A 23,834-nucleotide genomic window follows, 5' to 3' on the forward strand; every position below is an offset into this window, starting at 1 on the left:
ATTAGCCTGGTGAATCTTCGCTGCACTCCCTCCATGGCAAGAACATCCTTCCTCAGACCTTTCAGCTTCCCAAATACAGATCAAATGTATGATTTTAAAATGGGAAACTGAATTACGTCTCGACAGCCCATGTGCAATCAACTAGTATAAATGTATTGTAAAAAAAAGGGTAGAATGTATGACTTTAAAATGTGTACTGTGTGCCCTGGTCCAATTATGCTTCTCCATTCTGCTTCATCTGAAGACTACATTTGATCTTGACTCATGTGCAACACCATGGGAGACCAACTAGCGTAATAAAATATACACCTTCTCGATATGAATTTTAACTAGGCAAATACACCAGATTTTAAAACGGAGATATGACTGGTGGCCTCGTGGGTAAATCCAATACACGATATTGGCTAGCGACAGACAGGTGCTAATTGTCTGTGATTGGCGTAGCCACTAAAGAGGCTGTCATGGCAGTCAAAGTTTCCAGTAGGCTTTGTTTCAAGCTTGAGCCAGTAAACAGATGATCAGACAGACAGAGAGGAAGGTGCTTTTCTCTTCTCACCCTTCCTCAGGTGATGGAAATAATTAGTATTCATCACCAGCCTGTTCAGAAACAGCTTGGGCTTTCTTCAGAAGTACTTGCCCAGTATGAAAGATCTTCTTTGATCTGAGGTGTGATATGCTCCTTGGAGAGGTATTTTTGTTGCTAGCTCTCTTAAGTTCTTGAATTCACTGAACTCAATTGTATTTCCACAGCTTGGCGGTGAGGCAAAACTCTGTTACATTCACTCAAGATTTGGGTAAAATACTCAATAACAAAAAAAAGGACTCTTAGGAATTTTTGAAATGCTTTGTTATTTTGTGTGAGCTTGGCTCAGTAATAGCACTCTCACCTCAGAGTCAGAAGGTTGAGAATTCAAACCCCTCTCCAAGACCTCAGCATATAATCTAGGATGATATTTCAGTGCAGTACTGTGGGGGATGCTGCATTGTTGGAGGTGCCGTCCTTCACACGAGATATTAAATATTCGGGTGGACACAAGAGCCCATGGCACTACTTGAAGAAAAGAAGTTGATCTCTCCTAGTTTCCTGCTAGCATTTATCCTTCAATCAACACCATCAACACAGATTAACTGACCATTTATATCATTTGTTGTTTGTGGGACATTGCTGTGCACATATTGCCAACATAACAGTGACTACATTCAAATGTAATTCATTGGCTGTGAAGCACTTTGGCACATGCTGAGAATGTGAAATGGGCTATACTTTATATTATTTTTGGTATCAGGAAACGGTGTGCAGCATTGCTGTATGTTAAAAACGGTGTTGCCGTTTATCTGCTGAATCTTGCTACTATATAAATGTCTTCTAATGAATTTGGTTTAGTTTCAGCCTGCACACTATGGTCTGTCAGTACAGTGTTTCTCTGTCACATAAGAGTGTATGACAGGCATCTTCAAGGTCTAAATCACTTGGTAAGAGAGTCATTATTTATTGATCCCGTGGCACACTAACCTATTCACTCCGAATATGAGGTTTAAGAGTTTTGGTTTGTAGCAGGCGTGAGTCTATCTTTGGAAACTAACTGCCATCTGCCATGTTACTTTGAGCATGGGGAGAGAAAGAGTTGGGAGAGGGTCCAATTGTGGCAATCACCAGTGTTCTTATCAATTGCAAATAAATTGGTTGAAAAAAATTTACAAAAACTGTTTCCATCTTTTTTCCACATAAATACATTATAAAAGGTATAACGAATAGAATAGTGTACTCGTTCCAGGTTACACCTGAATACAACTGCAGTTGTGACTCTTGTGAGCTCATTATATTTTTTGCTGATGTTTGTCATTCAAGGTGAGGAATGAGAGTGCTGGGGAAATTAAACACTTCTATGCTGGGCACATGGCGTCAGCAATGATCTGGACAGATGCAAAGTAAAACTCCATCCACTCCATTCCAACGGCGTGCTTTAACCCGAGCCATAGTGAAACACCCCCTACCGCACCAGTACGAACTTTGTGTCCTTGTGGTTTCTCTGAGTAAATGCCAACCTAGAACTGGCTTGTGCCAAAATGTGGACAGTTTTTTGCTATGGAGCCATGCCCAGTAAGAACAAGGTTTCTGAGAACTGAGAGGAAGAAGATTTTGAGCATGTATGTCTAGACTGAACTTGAACCCAAGTAACCCAGGGGTGAAGGAACAATATGCCAACCCACTGTGCCACCCGCTTCTTGACACTTATGAATTATGGGTTTTTCCTTTTGGAAGACTAAGGCAATAATACATATATTTGGTTCAGTGTCTACTACTGAAAAGTAAAAACAACTTATTATAAAACAAATCCATAATGGATCTGTAAGGCTTATCCTGGAGGGAACGAGAATCTCAACAAACAAGCACAGTGTTTACTGCAGCAGCTAGTAGATCTATCACTATGCCCGGCACAAACCTGTGCATAAAGCATCTATCTACGGCATATATGTCAGTCAGAGTGAGTGTGCTCCAGCTAAGACTGGAAAAGTACCAAGCACTCTGGATCCCTATATAACAAGACCCCGCTCACTCCTATAGAGGGTGGGGTAGCTGGACTCAACAGGGAAGATGGCAATAAACCCTTCAATTAGCCCCAGGGTAGCAATAGCAGCCTACCCTAAATATACACCTAGACAAGGGAGAGTAGCCTTTTTGTACTCTGTTCAGTCACCATTAACAAAATACCTTGGCAGAGAACTTCCTCAGGATTTCTCCCGCTCCGCTAGTGCAACTTTGGTGGAAAGCTCGGCATTTACCTCATTTATACGCGTAACTGGGGTTTCTGCCTAAGTTACAATAGCAGAGCGGGAGAAGCCCCCGAGGAAATTTATTCCCTTGATCCTGAAGCATGTAACATTACAATACAGTATACCGAACAAAGACAGGCTCCTTGCATCTGAAAGTACCAGGCAAGCAAAATTTACAACTGCACTAGTATGTAAACATTATAAAATTCAAACAAAACTAACCTAAGGTTTTCAGTGTACATTCAAATTCATCTTCACAAATAGGGCAACACAGTTTCATTTGAATGCTGCACAGGTAAATGTAAAACTAGATTATACAAACTGAAAGACCCCGATAACCATGCAACAATCACAATTTTGTTTGGAACACTGCCTTACTTTTGTGTGTAGCATTGAAATAACACTATATTTGCAGTCCCATTGTAGCTCTGGCCCTTATGGGTAACTAGAAACATTTAACGTGCAAAAATGCAGAATGTATACACACACAGACATATATATATATATTATATATAGACATACATGCAGAGTCAAGGCCCTCACCTTTTTACCCTTGGTTTAAAATTCTTCTTTTGTTGATTGGCCATTATTGTGCTACTCAGGTTCTGCGGAGCATCTCTGAGTCCAAAGCTCTTGGCAGTGTGTCCAAGGTGAAGGGTCTTCACGTGGAAGATCTGCTTTAGGCTTGCTGGATATGTGGCATATGCTCGAATGAATGACTGGAACGCTGAAAAACATTTAAAAAATGTGATTAGGAATCAACCACATTGTGGCAGCAATTATACAGTACATGAAAAATGAAAATAAAAGCACAAATGTTCTGTCTTTTAAGGGAGCCTGGAAGGGTTTACTGTTTTTATGCCACAAGCTCTGTTTGAGATAGAATAAAGGTGTGCGAATTTAATACTGTTTTTAAGTGTTGCACAGCTGCAAACAGTAGTTCCAAGGGATCTAAAATTATATTCTAAATTGTAACGTGTGAAAATTATGAAGCAAGTTTATCATTGAAGAATTTCTGAAGCACTTACTTCACATAAAGTGGAAAAACAAGACTAAATTGTGGCCTGCTACAGGTGTATTGCAGACACTAAGTTTAGTGAGTCTGTAGTAACATGGTCTGCTACTGTGTCATGAATACCAAACCTAACGCCTTATTAGTAACCTGTGCTGAAATGGAATTAGTGATATCAAATCAGCAACACCAAATTTAATTAGATTATTCAAGCAGGACATAAACGTGCACTTTTTGTAGGAGGAGAGAATTCTTATTTGCTGCTTGTTTTAAGCATGGATTGCAGCGTGCATCTAAATTATTTCAAAGCAAATAGTCATGAGTCATTGGGGGTGGAATGGAGATTAGAGGGACTGACCCCCCACTCCCATTTAGAAGACACATTTATCGTGGCTTGGATTTTGCTGTAAAAATAACAGTGAGGCTATCAAGTTATTAAGGTGTAATTTGGACAGCAAATTCTAGTGACTGTTGCTGTCCGAGTTGCCCTGCTCCTCCAGAAGCTTCGTTATACCGACCGGTATCTCACCGAGTGACTCGACATTGAAACACATGGCATGGCAGTAAGTTGCTGTACTTATGTGATACACACTAAACCTGACAGAAAAAGTTAGGGCTTGTCCATTCCAGTGTAAGTAAATCTGTAACGGTGTGGTAAGTCTTAATTACTGCCAAACAACCTCTCTGGCACTGAAAATTTACTTTTACAAGTGTGGAGTCTCATTTCTTCAGATTTTAATTATAGCCAGAGATTTAAAAAAACGTAAATAATTTTTTCTCCCTTTTTCTTTCTGTCTCTTTGTGCTCTCTCTCTTAATCCCATTTTTCTTTCCCTCTCTTTATTTTGCTTCCTGGCCTGTAGATGATTTGACTATTCGAACTAACTATTCTAATTGACTATCCTGGTTCAAATTCTGTGTGCCTCATTAAAAATTCTTCAATCTGATTGGTTAAGGAGATACACAGTTGCTTGCTCTGTTCACACGGGTCCCAGATCCCCTGTAGAGGGCGCTGCACGGAAATGGCTTTCTAATCACAGCAAGTTCCAGCGCAAAACCCCACAGAAAGTCTGTGGGCAAGTGTAAATGTAATGAATGGCTGGCGCCGTAAGTTCACTGCTGACTGCAAAATCCGGCCCAATATATTTAAAATCTGCAGCACCACCAGTGGCAGGAGGGTGTAATTTACACATTATAAATGCAGACATGGCATTTATAATGGCAATATAAAAATAAGGACAGAATGTATGATTTTAAAATGGGGACTGAATTTCGTCTGCATGCCCTGGTCCAAACATCCCCTGGTCTTTATCCCTGCTTTACCTGAAACCTATACTTGGTCTCGACTCCCTGTCTGCAACGCCAAAGGAGATAAACTAGTTACTACAGGAAACTTTGGTTTATCTGGAGGTTAACTGTCCTGAATGCTCGAGCCACCGGCAAAAATCAGGAGCCATTTCGTTAGGTTTTTTTTCTTTTCTTTGCTTTTTTTTCCCACCAGTCAAGCTCTGCAGGGTCTTGCTGAAGCTGTTCCTAAGCTACAGAGACGCTTGCAAGGTACGGCCGACTGTTTAGAAGCTGTTGCTAAGCAACAGGGTTTGTTGCCAGATACGGAGCTCAAAATCTCCGTATGTTTCAACATTAGCGCTGGTTTGTCCGGCACTTTTGATGGGACGGCAACAGCTCGGTCCCGTCGGTGCCGGATAGCACAAAGTTTCCTGTAGTTAGTTTGGGGTGTAATTCCACAAGAGATCTTACTGAAGGATGAAATTGTGAGTTAAGAGCCAGATAAACAGAGAATAAAAAGCGAGCAGGACGTTTCTTTGCAGCAGAAAATAAAGAGCAAGTTGCTTCCAGGTTCAACTGTTTCCTTTTGGCATCGCCTGCAGTCAATGGAAGGATTCACAATCTACTCACTCTGCCCCCAACAATGCATGTACTTTAATCCTTTGCAGTGCTGAACTCCACTCACAGTATTCCGTGCATAGCTTTCACAAGGCAGAAACTTCATAATTTTTAAGATTAATAGATATTGGAACCGATAAGCAAGGGAACATCAAATATCGCCAAATCATTTTTTTTTTGAGAACACATTTTTAAAAAAAAGACACATCAGGTGCTACCAATAGATAAGAACAAAGTCTTTTCACCTCTGGTATCTGGGTTTGAACTGCCTCTAGGCTGATAGGATGAAAGTCTTCTTTCTTGGATTCTGTAAAGGGTCTACATGGGTAGATATTGATCTGAAGGGGCTGGGGGCAGGGGCACAAACCTATCCACAATTCAATAATCCTGTTAGGCCACCTGGATGCTTGTGCATGAAGTGGAAAACTCATACTAGTGCAGCAAGAGTGATGTTTTCAAGCTGGTGTTTACACCAACGTTGGGCCAGGATAGAAAACCATTTTTTTTCTCTGCCTCTAACCTGTGCTGTACTGGATGGATGAGTACTTATTACCAGAGACTAGGTGTAGAATGTTCCACTGCCCAGAAAGGACATCCTTCACTTGATGAGCACAAATACCTCCTGTACAAAACACAGTTGAAGGTTGAGTGGGAAAACTGGTGCAGGGGAAGGGCTGTAAAGTGGCTGACTAGGGGCTCCTTCTGAATGAGAGAGATCCTAATACAGGAAACTCTCTCTTAACCGGCAAAATTCAGGAGTAGGTTCAGGTAAGTTTTACTATATATTAGTGTCCGTGTAACTGGGGTTCCTGCACCTGTGGCCGTGCAACAGGGACGCCTGGATCTGTGGCCGTGTAACCGGGGCTCCTGCACCTGTGGCCGTGTACGGGGCTCTCGTACCTTGGTAAGTATACCTCTCTGTAATCCGGACTTTTTGATCAACCAGCACCACGCTGGTCCCGTCGGTGCCGGATAAAAAAGTTTCCTGTACTACACTTGAGCTGGTAATAAGCTGAATAAAAACACACACTATACATAAAAAATGGGAAATCAAGTCCAACACATTAGATAGGTACAGCCAGCCAGAGTATCAAGGCACAGCAAACGGGGAGTTCAGTATCCTTCGAAAAGGAAATTGGATCACTGCTTAAAACAGAAATATAATGAGATAGAAGTACAAATTAATACTGAAATAGCTTGTTTAAAATCAAGCCTAAATAGTAGATTGAGAAAAATACAATTGGAAAAATATACAGAGATAATGGACTGCAGTCACAGACATTTTCTACAGTGAAGAACTTCAGCTGAAAACCTGTTTGCACAAAGTTTAAGTAGAATTGAGAGAGAGTAGCAGCACGTCAGTGTTTATGAACAGTAATAAAATGTGTCATTTTATGGATTTGTGGCTGACAGGACCTAGGGAATATTTTAAAGCTCTGTTTACAAGGAAAAGTGTGCTTATTTCAGATCAATACCATCTGAGTTAAAGCTGCAATGCCTTCTAAGCACTTAAATAATTCATTCACCTCTTTATCGCGCACATGCACTCGTTAAGACGAGGGATGGCCAGAATGGGAAATGAAGCATTTTCCAGTCAGATTTTACATGCAGGCAGAGGAAGCATCAAATTTACTTTGAATTCAACATTTCCTCACTTTGCTGTAAATGAATGACGTGGACCTGGTTCAGGCTGCCATTATTTCAGCTTAAAAAATAGCTCCACCAATGGCCGAGTCTCTAAATGCAGTGCTTAGTGAGGAACTGAGCCATTCAAACCAGGAAGGTCATACGTCTCATTCCTGATCTGTGTAGCGGAGCACAGCCAGGGCAGCAGAAGGACTTGGTCTCAGTGTCCTGGATAGTGTGTTGTGGGGAGAGGTTGGAAGAGGGAAGAGAAAAAAAGTCAGCCAGGGTTACCACTACTGATTGCTATCTAGCTGCTTCCTGTGGATGTGGGGTGAGGACAGGGAAGAGCAAGAACTGCACCGGCCATTATGTGTACAATCAATGTAAATGCATTTAAAAAGAACCAGAACAATTTCTTCCCTAGGATCGGGTTTTGCTGTACATTTAATGCATTGTTTGTAACAAGTGCAAATTAAATGACTATTAAACTACTCATGAAACACTGCACATACTTTGTACAGGTAGACTATCCTTTATCCGAACTTCCGAAAACCGAAAACCTCTAAAAACCGAAAGTTTTTTCGTTCAGTGTAAGTCGTGCGCACGACATGACCAGAGTGGCGCACGACTTACGCTGAGCAGGGCAGAGGGTCACAGAGTTCCCTCCTGGGTAGGAGATTTCAGGCCGAGCCGGGCAGTGTGAAGGAGGTACCGGGAGAGTGAACCCAACAATGCAGCGGCCCGTCCGATATTCTTTTCTCCCCCCGACCCGACCCGAACCGCGGCCCGTCCGATATCCTTTTCTCCCCCCCCCCCACCCGACCCGACCCGACCCCCGACCCGTCCAATATTCTTTTCTCCCGACCCGCCCGATATTCTTTTCTCCCCCCCGACCTGAACCGCAGCCCGTCCGATATTCTTTTCTCCCCCTCCACCCGACCCCCGACCTGATTTGCGGGCCAGCTTAGTAGGAGTCAGCCGATATCCGGTTTCCAGAGAAGCAGGAAGGGGAATGAGACACGGAACAGTCGCAAGAGGTAGCCTGAACTTTTAAAATTTATATTAAATACAAATTTCCCAGTCTTATAATAATACCTTCTGAAATCCGAAAAATTCCGAAAACCGAAACTCAGCTGGTCCCAAGGCTTTCGGATAAGGGATAGTGTACCTGTATAAACATTCCATATTTGTATATTTTTTAAAAATGTCACATTAGTTTAATGTGTACAGTATCAAGTGGTACAACATCCCGCTAATGGGATTGTTGGACAATCTGCAGGTTTCAATAAACTTGCTGGTTTTATTTTCTCCCCCATTTTCACATCCTCATAGACCACCATCAGGAATTTCTCCAGAGTTAGGAGTCATATATGGCATGCATTAAAAAATTAAGAGTAAATGTGTTTTATTGCAGTAGATAATTGCCAGTTTCAATTTAGGAGATTATGCATTGAAATCCTCTATGCTGGAGGGAGCCATGAATCACAACAGCTGGGCCAGTAAATAAAAAAAATGAATTCAAAAAAATTTAGCACCTTCATTTTCTACATGTTAGAAATTGAGGTAAACCTGTTTGCCTTGCCTGTAAATACAGGTGTGACAGAATCATGCATTGATTAATAACATGGTCTCCTAATTTTGATCCGTGTGACTAAAGATTAATATCCAACGTATAATCCAACAGGATGAGTGTAGATATTAGGAGGTATTTTGGTCGTGACAATGAATACTGTAAGTTGAGTAACGCGTTCTGTACTCTCCGTGATAGCAACAAATCAAATAGTTTGTTCAGTACTGGTAAAACAGGCATTGCAAAAAAACATTCCACAAGATATATGCAAACAGTGACTGGTATAGGATCATCCAGTTCTGCTCCAGAGCCTTGACTTGTTCAGTCTAAGTTTACCAATTAGTTATTTGGTACTGATGTGGATTTAACGCTGTATCCATTATCCCTTCTTCAGTTTCTTAGTTTAGAAAACGGTGGATATCAAATTATTCTATTCCTTGTTGTGTTTGTGTATGAAAAATGTGTTAAGTGCTAGTTCCTTCATTAATGATGAACTAATAAAAGGTCTCCATTTATAAAAAGCTCTAATTCTCATTTGCTCATGAAAAACCACCAATGGTTTCATAGTGTTATAACCAAAGAGCAGTAGATGGCAACTGACCTTTCTTGGCTTGCAGGAGGGTTTCTTTGGATGAATGGACGTAGTTCTCATACTCTTTTTGTAAGGTTGTTGCCGATTCCCTTACTTCCTGCAGGATAACACCATCCGACTGTGTGCGTGAGTGGAAAAAAAGTGTGCTCATTAACTATTGAAGTTCATTTATTTTTGAAACTTGCAGAATACACCTGGGTTATCCATCATGCAACATCTGTGGCAATAATAAGCACTCATTTCTAAAGTAAATATAGAGAGAATTACACCCCAAATCTAACAATGTTTCTTCAGTCAGTATTCTCTGAGCACTTCAAAATAAAATTAAAGTCTTAATTGGTGCTAGACTTTCATTCTAATTGACAAACAGCACTGCAGTCCTCGAAGGGTTAACTAAACAATGAGTGTTTCAGTGAGAAATAATGGATGGGTTTATAGCAGATTTAATAACAAGAAAATTACAGAATAATCACAAAGGGGCACGGAGGTTAATCCCTTCAATATTACTGAAAAGAAATAATATAATGTCGCTAAAGATCACATAGAATAAGACAGCTTGGTGTTATTTGTGGACTGCAACAGCTCCCACCCAGTGCCTCTTGCAATTTCTCAGCTTTTAATATGAATGTCAAATTACTTTTTAAAGGATGATTGACCTTTCCCCGAGGACCTAGCGTCATGTTATTAAAGGAATAAAGTTTTTAATAATGGAAGGTATGTTTTTTCTTTCCTTTTTACTGTTTAAAATTAATGAGAAAGTGTAACAGTTGCTGGCATGAGATTGAACTCAGCAGCCAGCACCAAATAAGAGTGGAAATCCTTCTGAGCACTGAGCAAACACAGATTCAGCTGCTGATCCCTGAGCTGGATATTGTATACAATGTGTTACACGTCTTCGAATAGATCGGGGGGCTGACTGGTGGAAAGGTTTTAGAATTCTAATAACCACTTTTATATTGAAGATGGCCTCCATCAAGAGCTAAGAGCTTGCTGTGGATTCCAGCAGAAATTGGGTCTAATCAGGGACTTGCAAGTGATATTTGTCTGGGCTATAGAGTGGGATTTAAGCCCTTCACACACAGTATAAGATTGGGTAGCAACAATAACTGTTCCGATTTTAATGAGTCTGAAGAAGACACAATCACCTTTAGCACAAGGTGCTACACAGTACTTTGATCAATCATATATACATCATGACTTACAAAGCACATCTATTATTGCCTAGTTAGAATAGTTTTTCACTTTATAAAAACCAGCCAATTATGTGCCACATGGTCCCATCAATGCCGTAATTTGAGACCGTGAATTTAAGATGCAGGTGCTTTCCCCTCTCCTCTACAATTTTTTATTTAAGGAATGCTCATTCAAAATTAATTTGTTTTTATTTTGGAGATAAAAGGGTGGAAATTCGTCTCGGGTGGTAGCACAAAACGGGCGGTATCGGATTGGCCGCCTGTTATATACAGAGCCTGATATTCAGTTCTACTGCAGTCAGTGGGACTGGACATCAGGCACTGCGTCTAACGGGCGGCCGGTCAGATACCGCACGCTTTGCGCCACTGCCCGAGACGAATTTCTACCCCCAAATCTTTTTAAATAATCATAATAAACAGGTCGAGTGATCATGCCTGCCCTTGACACAGTAAAATTGAAGGTACAAGATGAGCACCAGTTCCTGATAGCTCTGTGGGCACAGGTGCCGTCTAGTGCAGTACTAAGCAAATACAGGAAACTCTCTTTTTACCGGCACCTAAATATCCGGAAATCTCTCTTAACCGGCAAAATTTAGGAGTAGGTTCAGGTAAGTTTTACTGTATATTAGTGGCTGTGTAACCGGGGTTCCTGGATCTGTGGCCGTGCGACAGGGACGCCTGGACCTGTGGCCGTGCGACCGGGGCTCCTGCACCTGTGGCCGTGCGACCGGGGCTCCTGCACCTGTGGCCGTGCGACCGGGGCTCCTGCACCTGTGGCCGTGCGACCGGGGCTCCTGCACCTGTGGCCGTGCGACCGGGGCTCCTGCACCTGTGGCCGTGCGACCGGGGCTCCTGCACCTGTGGCCGTGCGACCGGGGCTCCTGCACCTGTGGCCGTGCGACCGGGGCTCCTGCACCTGTGGCCGTGCGACCGGGGCTCCTGCACCTGTGGCCGTGCGACCGGGGCTCCTGCACCTGTGGCCGTGCGACCGGGGCTCCTGCACCTGTGGCCGTGCGACCGGGGCTCCTGCACCTGTGGCCGTGCGACCGGGGCTCCTGCACCTGTGGCCGTGCGACCGGGGCTCCTGCACCTGTGGCCGTGCGACCGGGGCTCCTGCACCTGTGGCCGTGCGACCGGGGCTCCTGCACCTGTGGCCGTGCGACCGGGGCTCCTGCACCTGTGGCCGTGCGACCGGGGCTCCTGCACCTGTGGCCGTGCAACCGGGGCTCCTGCACCTGTGGCCGTGCAACCGGGGCTCCTGCACCTGTGGCCGTGCAACCGGGGCTCCTGCACCTGTGGCCGTGCAACCGGGGCTCCTGCACCTGTGGCCGTGCAACCGGGGCTCCTGCACCTGTGGCCGTGCAACCGGGGCTCCTGCACCTGTGGCCGTGCAACCGGGGCTCCTGCACCTGTGGCCGTGCAACCGGGGCTCCTGCACCTGTGGCCGTGCAACCGGGGCTCCTGCACCTGTGGCCGTGCAACCGGGGCTCCTGCACCTGTGGCCGTGCAACCGGGGCTCCTGCACCTGTGGCCGTGCAACCGGGGCTCCTGCACCTGTGGCCGTGCAACCGGGGCTCCTGCACCTGTGGCCGTGCAACCGGGGCTCCTGCACCTGTGGCCGTGCAACCGGGACTCCTGCACCTGTGGCCGTGCAACCGGGGCTCCTGCACCTGTGGCCGTGCAACCGGGGCTCCTGCACCTGTGGCCGTGCAACCGGGGCTCCTGCACCTGTGGCCGTGCAACCGGGGCTCCTGCACCTGTGGCCGTGCAACCGGGGCTCCTGCACCTGTGGCCGTGCAACCGGGGCTCCTGCACCTGTGGCCGTGCAACCGGGGCTCCTGCACCTGTGGCCGTGCAACCGGGGCTCCTGCAGCTGTGGCCGTGCAACCGGGGCTCCTGCACCTGTGGCCGTGTAACCGGGGCTCTCATACCTTGGTAAGTATACCTCTCTGTAATCTGGACTTTTTGATCAACCGGCACCACGCCGGTCCCGTCGGTGCCGGATAAAAAAAGAGTTTCCTGTAGTATTAAGTCCCACAGGCTGGAAGGTCCCAGGTCTGATCCCCCATCTGCTCAGAGTTAGCCGATTTCACTCAAGGCAGTTGTAAGACTGGTAACATATTGTCTCAATGCCCCTGGGAGTAGTGAGGAGGAAAAGGAACAAGTTTGCCTGATTCTGGTCAAGTGAGACCTGCTGGAATGCGAATGTGGGTGGAAGTTGGATACGGTCAGAATAAGGCTTGGCTGTGACACCCTCCTCGGTTGCTAAGTTTGCCAAATTCTAGACCGAGACATGAAAAAGTAACAGAGGGCTACCCAGCACCAGTGGAACCATAAACCCAGTAACAAATCAGCGTCTTTGAGACAAAATGGCAAAAAAAGGAACGTGCTTAACTGCGTCATAAACAAAATGCAATTACTTTTTTAATTAATCTGTTAATTCTCCTACTCCCTAGTAATTCGCTTCACTTCAGTTTTTGACCAAGCGATTGCCCAGACCTCAAGGGGGATGGCAGGTGGCATGCAAGAATGCCATAGGTAATATTCTCCTTCAATTTATTTCACACACCTCAAGGGCAACTGGCCTGTCTTTCCCCAAACAGGGCAGCAGCGATTGGAACTGAATGGTCACAGCCACAAGCCAGCAATGACACAGCAACATTAACAAATCAACACAACGCACAACCATATTGTACATGCTCACTATATCAACAGCTTTCATCCTCAAAATGGAAGCACTTTTTCATTATTTAGCTCGAACACACAGCAATGATATTGAAAGAAGGAATGCCCTACCACAGCCCCTATTGCACTTACTGGAAAATTTATTATAGCACCGATAGGGTTGTATTACTGTATATATTGTGCTCTTAGGTGTGATGCAGCTTACACAAGAAATGCAGTATAAATTAAGTTTCCCAGTGCTAAAGTGGCAATTTGCATTTTCTGTATTTGGGGGACATGACGTCACATCACTTCAGCCCCAGCTTGGTTTGCAGTTATACTGCAATCAGTGCAAAGCTGAATTTTGAACTTTTTCAAATGGTGAAAAGTGCCGTAAAGTTTAATGTTGAATATTCAATGAAAGTAAACGACTTTCACCAGGTGGCCAGTGAACAGAGCATTGTATGCATGCTTAAGTATGCATGCACAGTACTTTCTACTGCCCAATTAGAAAGTGGTGTAAGGAGGTAGCATAACGGCTCACCTTCCTGGCGGTCGAGAGACTTGCCATTCCCGGACAGACCAGCTAAGAGGTGAATGAACTGTGCGGGAAAGATCACACAGCTAAGAGCCAGCACCTTACAAATCAGCAGCACAGCAACATTAACAAATCAATACACTTCGCCATGTTTACTATTCAATAGTAGGAACAGCAGACATACATTTAAATTAATTAGTGAGAAATCATTTTAAAACTGCATTGGGAAGAATTTGTATAAAGAGTAAGATGCGAGAGAAATACATTATTGGAACGATCTGCCAGGCAGGGTAGTAGACGCAGAACATGAGGTTGGATGCTATAGTAAAAGAGTTGGCATACTGGAGGGATGAGCTTTGGTGGACTGAATGGCTGTTCTAATCCATAAGAATTGTTTGATTTGTAATGTTCATACTGACCACTTGCATGATTCAAAAAACAGTGCTGGTGTCAAACCGTACTTTCAATATAAGTGCACCACAAGATCTCACAGGGCTCAGGTCTAATTTTAGGTCCACTGAGAATAACTTAAATAGTGTGAAAATATACAAGATTTATCATAATTGTTCTTTTCCTGCTAAAAAGTGAAGTCTTGAGATGAAAACTCTCTGTCTTTATACACAGTGACAGCATCATGCATACTCAGCCGTGGTCTGGCAGAGTTAGAAACTCTCCTACTTCAGCCTCTGAAAAACACCCCCTACTGTACAAGTTTGATACTTCTGTCACACTAGGTATCATCATGCTTGCTGAGCAAGGTTACCCAATGAATGCAGAATATTACAGGCATTTTAAAAGACGACAACGTAGTCACGTTGCTCACCTCTCAAAATATGTTGCACCAGGTCTAGTAACAATATCAGGTCTAGTAACAATAAAACTAGACAGAATGAATGATAAGGTCGAAAATCTGTCCCAGTGTTCCCATAATGCACAGGAATAATCCACCTATTAATTTCCACACACAATCATCCCATGGAACTGCAGACACCACTGTGTCCCCAGCAAGTTTTGAAAATGAACAAAAAGAGGTTTCAAATTATTTTTTGAAAAGTAATAGGGTGCTTGTGATGTCCTAAGGTTGTTTGGTTTATTCTGTTATCTGAATCTTTTGCCTTGTGCAGTTCAATTATTTTTCTACAGTTCTTTCAAAAGAGTTTCTGGTAATACAATGACAAATATGCCATGTCAATTAATTATAATCCATTAAAAACCAATTCATAATGAAATAAATGCATTTGAGTGGGTCATTTGTGATGTGCTCTTTGCTGCAGATCCTGTTTCAGTAACTCACCAGCTACTGAAATGTAGCTTTACTTTCAATAGTAGGATGTCACCTCATTACTATGCAAGACGCCGACTACACGCTTAACCAGGAAGTAGTACCATTTTGATGGCTTAATGTATCCAAATACTCCATTTGTCATTTCATTAATCAATACAACATTCAATTACAAAGAGAATCAGTTGATACCTGCTTAATGTAGCAGGCCCAGCCCAGCTGCTCTAGATACTGAACTCCAGCAGTGCACATTAAATGCTGGGGAGACAAGAGATGGCAGCCCACGAATTATTGTCTGAAGCTTAATTTCTCAGAAAAACTTGACTAATTAAAGTAATACACGTCTCAACTTTGCAATGTAGAAGGCATGAGCTGCAATTCAATACATTTTTAGTAACATACAGTACTATAAACCGCAAATGTTTTGACTTTCTAAGTAAAGATCAAGTTTTAGCATTTTAAATGGATTTTCCCTATTGAATGGAAGGACCAGAATATTACACTGGATTACTTAAAGTATATCAGGACATTATACCGGAAGAAATTAGACTGGTCAATTCATGTTAATTTACCAAACTCAAAAATTACCTTCTACTGTGGATTGCTTTTTTAAAAACCAGGAATTTCCCCTTTGCATTAATATAATATTTGATCCCAAGGACAACACAGCACGCTGTTAGCAAAAGAAACCTACAAAGTACAACCCAGTAATATTACTGTGTCAGCCATGGCTCAGTGGGTAGCAGGCTCGCCTCCGAGTCAAAAGGTTGTGGGTTCAAGTCCCAGTTCAGAGACTTGAGCACAAAAATCTAGGCTGACACTCAAGTGCAGTGCTGAGGGAGTGCTTCACTGTTGGAGGTGCTGTCTCTCAGATGAAATGTTAAACCGAGGTCCCGTCTGCCCTCTCAGGTAGACGTAAAAGATCCCATGGCACTATTTCGAAGAGCAGCAGGGGAGTTATCCCCGGTGTCCTGGCCAATATTTATCCCTCAATCAACATCACTAAAAAAAACCCAGATCATTATCACATTGCTGTTTGTGGGAGCTTGCTGTGTGCAAATTAGAATCATAGAATGGTTACAGCACGGAAGGCGGCCATTCAGCCTATTGAGCCCGTGCCGGCTCTCTGCAAGAGCACTTCAGCTAGTCCCACTCCCCTGCCCTTTCCCTGTAGCCCTGCAAATTTTTTTCCTTCAGGTACTTATCCAATTCCCTTTTGAAAGCCACAATTGAGTCTGCCTCCACCACCCTTTCAGGCATTGCATTCCAGATTCTAACCACTCGCTGATTAACAAAGTTTTTTCTTACATCGCCTTTGGTTCTTTTGCCAATCACCTTAAATCTGTGTCCTCTAGTTCTTGATACTTCTGCCAATGGGAACAGTTTCTCTCTATCTACTCTGTCCAGACCCCTCATGATTTTGAACACCTCTATCAAATCTCCTCTCAATCTTCTCTGCTCTAAGGAGAACAACCCCAGCTTCTCCAGTCTACCCACATAACTAAATTGACTGCAGCGTGTCCTACATTTCAAAAAGTACTTCATTGGCTATAAAATGCTTTGGGACGTCCTGAGGTTGTGAAAGGAGCTATATAAATGCAAGTCTTTCTTTTTCAAAGCTTTTGAAGCTAGTTAGTAATTAGCCATTTGACTCAGGTGATCCCATCAGATATATTATTGAATATTTATTCCACTTGTATAATTCACTTATGCATCAAGTAGTCTTCGTCACCGACAGAGTAAATACATTGTGAAGAATCCAAGAAAGCATGAAGTAAGGAAAGGCCTTTAGGCCCAACAGTCGCTTCTTTTATAGTCCAGGGATAAACTGTGCCATCATGGATTTGACTTAATAGATTTAAGGGCAAATTCATCGACTGAGCAAGACTTCCTACTGGGAGTGCACAAAGGTTTGGAGAATTGGCACTACAGTGTTGTGGCCCTATCTATGACCTGTACTCCCTCCAAGCTGGGAGTGCAAGATTGGTGAACTTTGAACTTAAATCTCCTAAGCAGAAGTTCTGCAATTTGTTTTGCCTGACTTCAAAAGTACACTTATTTGTATGAAATCTCTGGAATATGACGCTAACCTCGCAACGTATTATTTAACTGTGGCCTGTTGTTTTCCAGAGCCGTATTCCACAAGTCCAGCAGTACAGGAATATCATTGTGTATGAAATATTTGAGCATCTCTTTTCCTTATTTCTATAACTTTCAATCCCACACCCAACTACACACTCATTCAGCCTTTTTTGGGTTTTTTTTCCTCTACAAAAAGCAAGTTAATCACTATGTAATTAACTGCTTTTGTTGGGAGACTGCTCCACATATCCACTACTCCGCAGGGCTGGTGGGGGGGGGGGGGGGGGTGGTGTTGGGTGAAGAGAATCTTCTAACTTCCACTTGAAGCTTCTTAATTTTGTATTGTGTCCTCCAGTTCGTTACTTGCCGTCCAAATTGCGACCTGGTTGCAGTTACATTATCAATGTTCCTCAGCATTTTGAAGACGTGGTTCATGTCTGTCTCATCAATCATCTTTTCTCCAATGAAAATAAATTGAGTGCTAAGAGCTTGTCTTCATGTCTTAAGAGTCCCTAGTTCTCGAATCATCCCTATTGCTCTTTTCCAATGCATCAATACCCTTTAGAAGGCAGGGTGTCCAAAATGACATGCATATGAGAACATACAAGGAATTTAGCAAATAAGCAAAAATCAGTGGAGGAAGGAAGCTTGTATTAGTATTGCTCTCAAATGGAGCAATCTGATGAACAATATTTTTGTACTGAATGTAAAACTCTACTTGGGAATCCTAATTAGTGGCGATTGATATGGTTTCCTTAAACAATGACATTTTAATACTGTATTATTATAGATTCACAATGATAAATAAATCCAGAAAATTTAGTTTGTGGCACCAGGCTACAGTACACAAGAAGCTAAACTGAAAGAAATGGTGAGTTAGACAATTAAGAGGCAATTGTTAAAAAGTTTCTTAAATGTGCTTCTCTCCTCCCAAGTATTTGGAGGATTGTGTCAATAATACTGTTTCCATGAAAAACATGTCCCAGATGACAAGGAAAGAATGGGAGCAGTAACAAGTAGACAAAAAACACAATTATATGAATGGAGTAGGATTTGCTTATCGGAAAATGCAACTCCAAGGGCAAGTACTTGAAGTACTTACCCCTAGATGTGCTCCTGGTATTACTATGATTTCCCTACAAATTGGTTTTTAAAATAATCGGCTTTTAATTGCCCCTCTGTAGAGTCCTGAAGGTAAGCCATTTGCTGTGGGAAAACAATGAAGCGAACGTAATCGAGTGATGTCAGCCAAAGAGATACCCGCCGAGCACGCCTGTGTGTTCAGTCTGTTTCTTTCTCCATCCTGGCGACAGAGTAATTTTGTTTTTGAAAAAAGATTTTAAAAATGCCAAAGGAGTAGGAGAAAGTGGATTTGTGCTCACAAATCCTCATTCGCTGAGCTTCTAGTCACAGCTGTTCCATATGTGGGAGTACAGGGCAGAGGACAGGTACTTCCACACGGTCAGGATTGGAAATAGAGCAGGAGTCAGCCCAGGCAGCTCTCATGTAGTGCATTACAGAGCGGTTTTGGCAGAAGTCACCTACCAGCCTGCCTACCCGCCCACCATTTTGTGGGCCAATGGAGTATGGTGCGTACTGGAAAAAATGTGTACTTATCATTCAAAAGTACCTACACTCTTTACTTTAAAGCTTATGTTTGGTGTTGGAACACTAACACCTATCCTAATAGCATGGCAGTACAGCAGGTTGGTGTACCAAGATGTGCAGTATAACCTTCATTCAAAGAATGATGACTAAAGTTAAGTACTAAAGATTTTCAGGTTACCTACAGCCAAGCAATCTATCACTTTTCTTCATTTGTTTGTCCTTGACACACCATGGTTAACTCTCTCACAGTGGTACCTCACAGAGGGAGAACTTATCTGCCTGGGATTCATGGCAGGGCTCAGCACAGCTACATTGACCTGCAGGTCTTACTTTAGCAATTAGATTGGGCAGTAACGTTTGGTGAAGGCACAGATTAGTCCGAGCTGTTCTCTTTTCGAAACGCCACCTGTCTGAAGCTTACCCATTAGTAGCTCCTGCACAACTAGACGTAGAGGAGATGGTTTCACTCGTGGGGAGACCAAAACAAGGGCCATAAATATAAGATAGTCACTAATAAATCTAATAGGAAATTCAGGAGAAACTTCTTTACCCAAAGAGTGGTTAGAATGTGGAACTTGCTACCAGAAGGAGTAGTTGAGGCGAATTGCATAGATGCATTTAAGGGGAGGCTAGATAAGCACATGAAGGTCAGAAGTGGGATGTTCGCTGATGACTGCACATTGTTCAGTTCCATTCACAATTCCTCAGATAATGAAGCAGCTGTGCCCGCATGCAACAAGACCTGGACAACACTCAGGATTGGGCTGATAAGTGGCAAGTAACATTTGCACCACACAAGTGCTAGGCAATGCCCATCTCCGACAAGAGAGAGTCTAACCACCTACCCTTGAAATTCAATGGTATTATCATCATCAAATCCACCACCATCAACATCCTGAGGGTCACCATTGACTAGAAACTTAACTGGACCAGCCACATAAATACTGTGGCTACAAGAGCAGGTCAGAGGCTGGGTATTCTGCGGTGAGTGACTTACCTCCTGACTCCTCAAAGTCTTTCCATCACTGACAAGGCACAAGTCAGCAGTGTGATGGAATAATCTTCACTTGCCTGGATGAATGCAGCTCCAACACTGAAGAAGCTCGACACCATCCAGGACAAAGCAGCCCGCTTGATTGGCAACCCCATTCACCACCTTAAAAAACATTCACTCACTGCATCACCAGTGCAATATGGTTACACAGTGCACCATCTACAAGATGTACTGCAGCAACTCGCCAAGGCTTTTTCAACAGCACCTCCCAAACCCGCGACCTCTACCACCTAGAAGGACAACGGCAGCAGGCGCATGGGCACACCACCACCTTCAAGTCTCACACCATCCTGGAAATATATCGCCATTCCTTCTTCGCTGGGTCAAAATCCTGGAACTCCCTCCCTAACAGTACTGTGGGAGTACCTTCACCGCACGGACTGCAGCGGTTCAAGAAGGCAGCTCAAGGCCAATTTGAGATGGGCAATAAATACTGGCATTGCCCACATCCCATGAATGAATAAATTTAAAAAAAAATTAAAATGAGGGACAAAGGAATAGAAGGATATGCCATTAGGGTTAGATGAAGAGGGGAGGGAGGAGGCTCATGGAGCAGAAATTCCAGCACAGACCAGCTGGCCGGTTTCCGTGTTGTAAACTCTATAGGCTGGATTTTGTCATTGGGGGCAGGCTGGGGGCGTGTCAGGATCCCGACTCCGATGTAAAGTGGGACAAAAGTGCGATTTTGCCCTAATTGGGCACTTGATTTCCAGTGTGTGGGAACCCCTGGCCCAATGAGCCTTTTCATGCAGAAAGTCGTCTCCGATGATATCATCAATGCTGCTGGATTTAAGGCCTGCAAGCAGCCTTGCTTCTTTTTCAGCCTTTAAACTTTATGCCCATTGTTCTGAGCGCTTCCTTCACCAATTATGTCCACCAGTAGACCAAAGTGTGCTCCAAGATTCGATGAGGCCTCCCTCCAAGCTCTGGTGGAGGGTGCAAGATCAAATAAGGAGGTGCTCTTCCCTTCCTCCGGAAGGAAGAAGCCTCCCCAGCAGACTAAAGCTGTGTGGCTGCAAGTGGTCCAAGAGGTAAATGCAATTTCTATGTGCAGCAGAACCTGGCTGCAGTGCAGGAAGAGGTTTCATGACCTTCTCCGCACAGGAAAAGTGAGTATGACATTCCCATGAGCCTCAATCTGATCCCCATCACCTCTCAACACCAGCCAACCACTTCCTCCACATCCCACTTGACCCTTACATCCCTGCACCCTTACCCATTCCCTCTCTCTCTCTATGGTCACATTTACTTAACTATTCAACCATGCAGCCCTTACACTCCCCATCACTGTGATGCAATGACAACTTACAACACACAAGGAGGGCCCTTTGTCTCCTTCTAAGCATCTATGCTATGGATTCTCTACACTCACTCCTTCATTCTTACTCAAACTCCACTTGTGTCCCTCATTGCAGGAAAAGAGAGCCCACAATAAGAGGGAAAGAGCGAGGACAGGAGGAGGGCCACGCTCAGTAGCCCAGCTCACCACCTTGGAGGAGGCAGCCCTGGAGATCGCCGGATTGGAGGACGATTCGCAAGTGGGGGACGGACAGACGGGCGCATTACAGCAAGCTGGTGACAGAATAGTTTAGTATCTCTCTCATTGACATTGCATGAGTGACTGATAATGATTCTGATGCTCTAACAGATTGACTTATGATCATCTGCACAATTCAATGTGCATGCAACTTTTACCTCACATCTCTAACTTTCCTTTACTCCCCCACAAGACCTCGTCGGAGGGCGCAGGACTCTGCCAGCTCGGCTCAGCTGCCTGTCGACTCTGTGCCTCCGGGTCCATCCAGGGGAGCGGTGCTGGAACTCCAGGAGCAGCTGCAGGAGTCTCTGGCAGGTTTTGTCTCCAGGGTCGCTGCGAGTGTGGAGTGAATGGAGGAGTCCATCGCGAAATGAGCAGAGCCTTTGTGGAGGCATTGGCGCATGAACGCATCACCACGGAAAGGATGGCAACCTCCTTGGAAAGGGTGGCTACCTCCCTGGTAAAGCTGGCTACTGTAGAGGAGAGGATGGCTATGGCCATGGAGGAGCTTAGTCACCAGGGTATTGAAAACATGATCACTGTTCAGAATAGACTGACATCTCGAGAGCGATGGTCAGCTAGTGAGCATAGGAACCAGACCTTCATGGAAGTCCTCTGGAGTAGGACTTCCAATGCAGAACCGGGTCCTTATGGCCCCCTTGAAGTGCAGCAAGGTGCTGTTAAGTCACTTGCTAGCTCTGAAGTGGGGCTGACCCATGGGAGGGATGTTGGTGGCAAACAACAAGGAAGTGGGGGCTCCTCTCCAAGCGCTCACATGACCATGCCACTGCAAAGCCCTCGGTCAGAGTCCCACCAGAGTCCTCACCCAACTGAGATGGGCGTCTCATCCCCTGCACAGCCGCAGGAGCAGCAGACTGTTGCCGAGCCCTCACAGGTTCGCAACCCCAGAGGACGGCTGCCAAAGGTGTTGAGGCAGGAGCAGCAAGAAAGTGAGCAAGGGGCCTCCACATCTGCGGAAGCACCATGTAGGAGCATGCGTAAGAGGAAGATAAAGCACAAGTAGTCACAAGGGTAGTCACTTGGGTGTTTTGTTGTATTGATTTTTGACAAGCCATCCTTGAATTGTTATGATAAACAGATTTGATGGCAAACTGTTGAAGTTGTGGCCTGTGTCATTTCGCAAATGGGACTTCAACACGGAGGGCTTAGGGCGACTTGCAATTGTCAGTATGGTGGTCAGTGTGATAGGAATCGCAGGTTCTTGTCCATTGTCGATGCTCTGGTAAGAAGGTGCGAGGCAAAAGTGTTTGATTGTGCAGGCTAAGCAAATCTGGCCAACATGAGTGCGTCCCTTGCATCCCGGGCAGCAATGTGGCCGCGCGCTGGCGCCTTCTGGCCTGTGCAGCTTCAGGTGGGAGAGCAGCAGCTTGGAGCTCCTGTTGTTACTCCTGTTGTTCAGGGTTCTGCTGCTGCCGCGGCTGGTCTTCATTCGATTCTGATGTCCAGGAGGAAAGGAAATAAATGGTTCACATGCTTCTGGTATATACCTCAGTTGAGGAAGCGCTCAGTCAAGGTGGGGAGAGGGGTTTCCCAGGAGGTCACACTGGAGATGGGTCAGGCTCCAAACTTCCACAACAAATGAGTAGGCCTGCTAAAAGTTCCCCCAGACCCGAGACAACAAAGTTCTGCCACCTGCAAATGATCACTGGTGAAAACTCCTTTTTAATGGTGGAGCTGCAGCTGTTAGTAAGCAGTCCACTTGTGAGGCCGCCCCAGGATTAACTGACGTGATCCAGAGGAGACATGCAGGACGGGGGAAATGTGCTAAAATCAGAATGGCCTCTCAAAATGGGGTTATAGAGGCAATTAACTGGTAGTTAAGGGCCTTAAGGGCCTATCCCACCTCTTGGAGGCGGGATGGGAACGGGGTCTGAAACCACGAATGTGGGAAAATTGCTCGGAGGCGGGATCGGAGCCGCCCGCCATTTTTTGCAATTTTTACAACTCGCGCCTCCAATCCCGCCTCCTCGGCCCTGGCAAAATCAAGCCCTATGTAATTCTATGTAACTAGAGTGCCCTCCCAGCTTCTTCAGAGGTAGTCCTGGTCCTGGCATCGTGGCAGAGTGCAAGTCAGCCAGTCAGTGAGCCACACTTTTTGGGATATTTGAGCTCCCATATGTGATAGTTTGATACAGCCCCAACTTTACAATTTTGATATAGAATAAACTTGCCATCAGGTAACACCTCTCTTCAGGGTGGGGGTTGGGGGTGGTGGGAGAGGAGGGGGGGGGGGGGGGAAAAGAGAACACCACAATCCAACATCCATGCAGTGTAATCAACAACTCTTCTCATACATTAAGAACTAATGTAAAGAACTATTTTAGTCAGTAACTTCAACTGTTATGTGACTGTATTCACCTGTAATGTAGGCTTGCA

At 44.5% G+C, this 23,834-nt stretch overlaps 1 protein-coding gene across 5 annotated transcripts in view; it reads right to left on the reverse strand.

Annotated features, from left to right (window-relative positions):
* Positions 1-23,834, reverse strand: part of ddx31 (DEAD (Asp-Glu-Ala-Asp) box polypeptide 31) — a 110,857-nt gene that overhangs the window by 19,188 nt on the left and 67,835 nt on the right. For 3 of the 5 annotated variants that reach the window (XM_085965531.1, XM_085965533.1, XM_085965530.1), the window contains 3 exons: positions 15,349-15,414; positions 9,489-9,597; positions 3,319-3,502 (listed from right to left, as the gene is read on the reverse strand). In XM_085965531.1, the coding sequence (XP_085821657.1) occupies positions 3,319-3,502; positions 9,489-9,597; positions 15,349-15,414 (359 nt within the window). Of the gene's footprint in view, positions 1-3,318; positions 3,503-9,488; positions 9,598-13,880; positions 13,939-15,348; positions 15,415-23,834 lie in introns of those variants that run through there. The other 2 variants (XM_085965534.1, XM_085965532.1) reach the window with 2 other exon arrangements.

This window comes from Somniosus microcephalus, chromosome 23 (genome assembly GCF_052327205.1).
Source record: "Somniosus microcephalus isolate GS21.2 chromosome 23, FLI_Smic_1.0, whole genome shotgun sequence".
NCBI lineage: Eukaryota > Metazoa > Chordata > Chondrichthyes > Squaliformes > Somniosidae > Somniosus > Somniosus microcephalus.